The sequence below is a fragment of the Mustela erminea genome, chromosome 13 (genome assembly GCF_009829155.1).
Source record: "Mustela erminea isolate mMusErm1 chromosome 13, mMusErm1.Pri, whole genome shotgun sequence".
Lineage (NCBI taxonomy): Eukaryota > Metazoa > Chordata > Mammalia > Carnivora > Mustelidae > Mustela > Mustela erminea.
The window spans coordinates 10878834-10881492 of NC_045626.1; the positions used below are offsets into that span (position 1 = coordinate 10878834).

General features: G+C 32.4%; 1 protein-coding gene across 1 annotated transcript; it reads right to left on the bottom strand.

Moving 5' to 3' along the window:
• Positions 1–1930: 1930 nt before the first annotated feature.
• Positions 1931–2370, bottom strand: LOC116571741 (60S ribosomal protein L31-like). Its single transcript, XM_032310043.1, has one exon. It carries the CDS (start codon positions 2334–2336, stop codon positions 1962–1964), a length of 375 nt encoding a protein of 124 aa, XP_032165934.1. The 5' UTR covers positions 2337–2370; the 3' UTR covers positions 1931–1961.
• Positions 2371–2659: the final 289 nt, after the last annotated feature.

A 2659-nucleotide genomic window follows, 5' to 3' on the forward strand; every position in this document is an offset into this window, starting at 1 on the left:
TAATTTGTTCTCACTCCTAAGCATTGATTTGCCTGATGCATTCTCAGTGCCTTACTGGAAATGCTGGCAGTTTCATTCTATTATTATTATTATTATTATATCCTTTAAAAATTATAATATTTTACTGAGAATCATACATATAACTCTCAGTTCACTTGATTTAATTGTATATTTTCTGTATACTCATTGGTTGTTCAAATCTCACCAGAGTCTCATTTTAAAACATTCTTAACCCTCACTCTCCTTATTCCCCTTTTCCCCTTACCACTTCACAACTCCATACTCTCATCCTGCCCAGACGACCACTAATCTATTTTGGATATCTATAGATTTTCCTATTCTGAACATATATATACATGGAACCATACAGTATGTGATTTATGATTGGCTTCTTTCACTTAATATTATGTTGTCAAGGTTTATATATGTTGTAGCATGTATCAGTACTCCATTTCTTTTTATTGCCAAATAAAATTCCTTTGTCTGGATATACTACCTTTTAACCCATTCATCAGTTGATGGCATTTAGATTGTTTCCTCTTTGGGGCCATTATGGATAATGCTCTTACAAACATCTCTGTAGGAATTTTATGTGAGCATATGTTTTTATACACCTGAGGTAAACAACTAGTCATTATTAGATCACAGGAACACTCTATGATAAAATTTTAAGAAACTGTTAGATTATTCTTCAAGGTGACTACATCATTTTATATTCCCTCCAGCAGTGTATGAGGGTTCCAGTATCTCCACATCCTCAACACTTGTTAATATGGTTTTAATTATAATCATTTCAATGTATCTGAAGTGGTATCTCATCATGGTTTTAATTTTTATGTATCTCTCAGTAAAGATATTGAGATTTTTTTCATGTTATTATTTGTCAATTGTATATCTTCATAGGAGAACTGTGTTTTTAGTTCTTTTACCCACTTGTCCACAAATAATGCTTTTCAATTGCATTGTCTATCTTTTACTATTGAGTTATAAATCTTTTATTTAAATACAAGTCCCTTGAAATATATATTATTTGCAGACATTTTCCAAATTTTATGCATTTTTTTATGTTTTGATGATGTTCTTCAAAGCATATATTTTTAATTTTGAACAATTCCAATATATTTATTTTTTCATTGCTATGCCTTTTATACCATATCTAAGAAAACTTTGCCTAACCCAGTTACAGGGATTTATTCCAACATTTTCTCCTGAGATATATATATAGTTTTAATTCTTACATTTATGCCTATAATTTTGAACTTGTGTGTGTATGTGGTTTGAAGTATGGTTGCTACTTCATTATTTTCTATGTGAGTAGATAGTTATACCACTACCATTTATTGAAAAGATGATTCTTTCCATCATTTCATGTTCTAAACATCCTTGTTCAAAGTTAATTGACAGTAAATATAAGGGCATATTTGGAGGTGCTCAAACTATATTGATCCTTATGTTTACCTATGTGCCATTACCATACTGTCTTAATAATTTATTAAGTATATTTATGCATGTGTGTGTCTGTGTTTATTTAAAAAATGATTTTTACTATGTAAGTTTTGAAATTAGGAAGTGTAGTCTTTGAATTTTTTTCTTTTTCAAAATTGTGACTGTTCTCAATCCTTGTATTTCCATATGAAGTTTAGGGTCAGCTTGTCAATTTCTGCATAAAATCAACCTTGTATTTTGTTAGGTATTGCAATTAATCTGTAGATCTATATGGGGACTATTTCTATATTAACAATATAAGTCTTGCAATCTATGATCATGGGGTGACTTTCCATTTATTTAGATCTTTTATTTCTTTCAACTATATTTTTATTTTCAGTCAATAAAATTCACTTTAAAGTTATTCTTAAATACTCAATTTTTAAAAAATCCTTTTATAAATCCTTAAATTTCATTTTTCAATTATTTCTTTTTTTTTTAATAACAGTTTTATACCTTTATTTGACAATCAGCGATTAGTTTTCATCCACATTAACTGTCTGTAGATTTTTGAAAGTGGTGACAGGTACACAGGTGACCAGTGTGTAGAGCTTGTTTGGAGAATCTTCATCCTCGTTACGTTTTCTGGACAACCGCAGACGGATGCGGTACGGAACGTTCCTTATTCCTTTGACCCAGACAGCTTTGTTGAGCCTTGTGTCAATGCGCACATCTGGAGTTCCCATCTCCTTCATGGCAAATTTCCGGATCTCTTTGAGTGCCCGAGGGGCACGCTTCTTGAAACCCACTCCATGGATGCGCTTGTGAATGTTGATGGTGTATTCTCTGGTCACTACCTCATTGATGGCAGAACGGCCCTTCTTCTCGCCACCCTTCTTCGCGGGAGCCATTCTGCCGGGCCCGGGTTGGAAAGGAAGAGCGCGAGGTCTTCAATTGTTTCTATTAGAAAAATTTTTTGTGTGTGTATTATACATTGCAACTTTGGTGCATTGATTAGCTCTATTAATTTTTTAGGGAATTAATATTTTCTATAAAAAAGATTATGTAATCTTCAAAAAGAAATATGTTTATTTTTTAATTTGTATTATTTTTTAAGATTTTATTCACTTGTCAGAGAGAGAGTGGAAGCACAAGCAGCAGGCAAAGAGATAAGCAGGCTCCCCGCTAAGCAGAAAGCTCAATGCAGGACTCAATCCCAGGCCCCTGGGATCAT

Excerpts from the sequence above, each read along its gene's own strand:
- LOC116571741 (XM_032310043.1), bottom strand. The coding sequence starts at position 2,336 with ATGGCTCCCGCGAAGAAGGGTGGCGAGAAGAAGGGCCGTTCTGCCATC.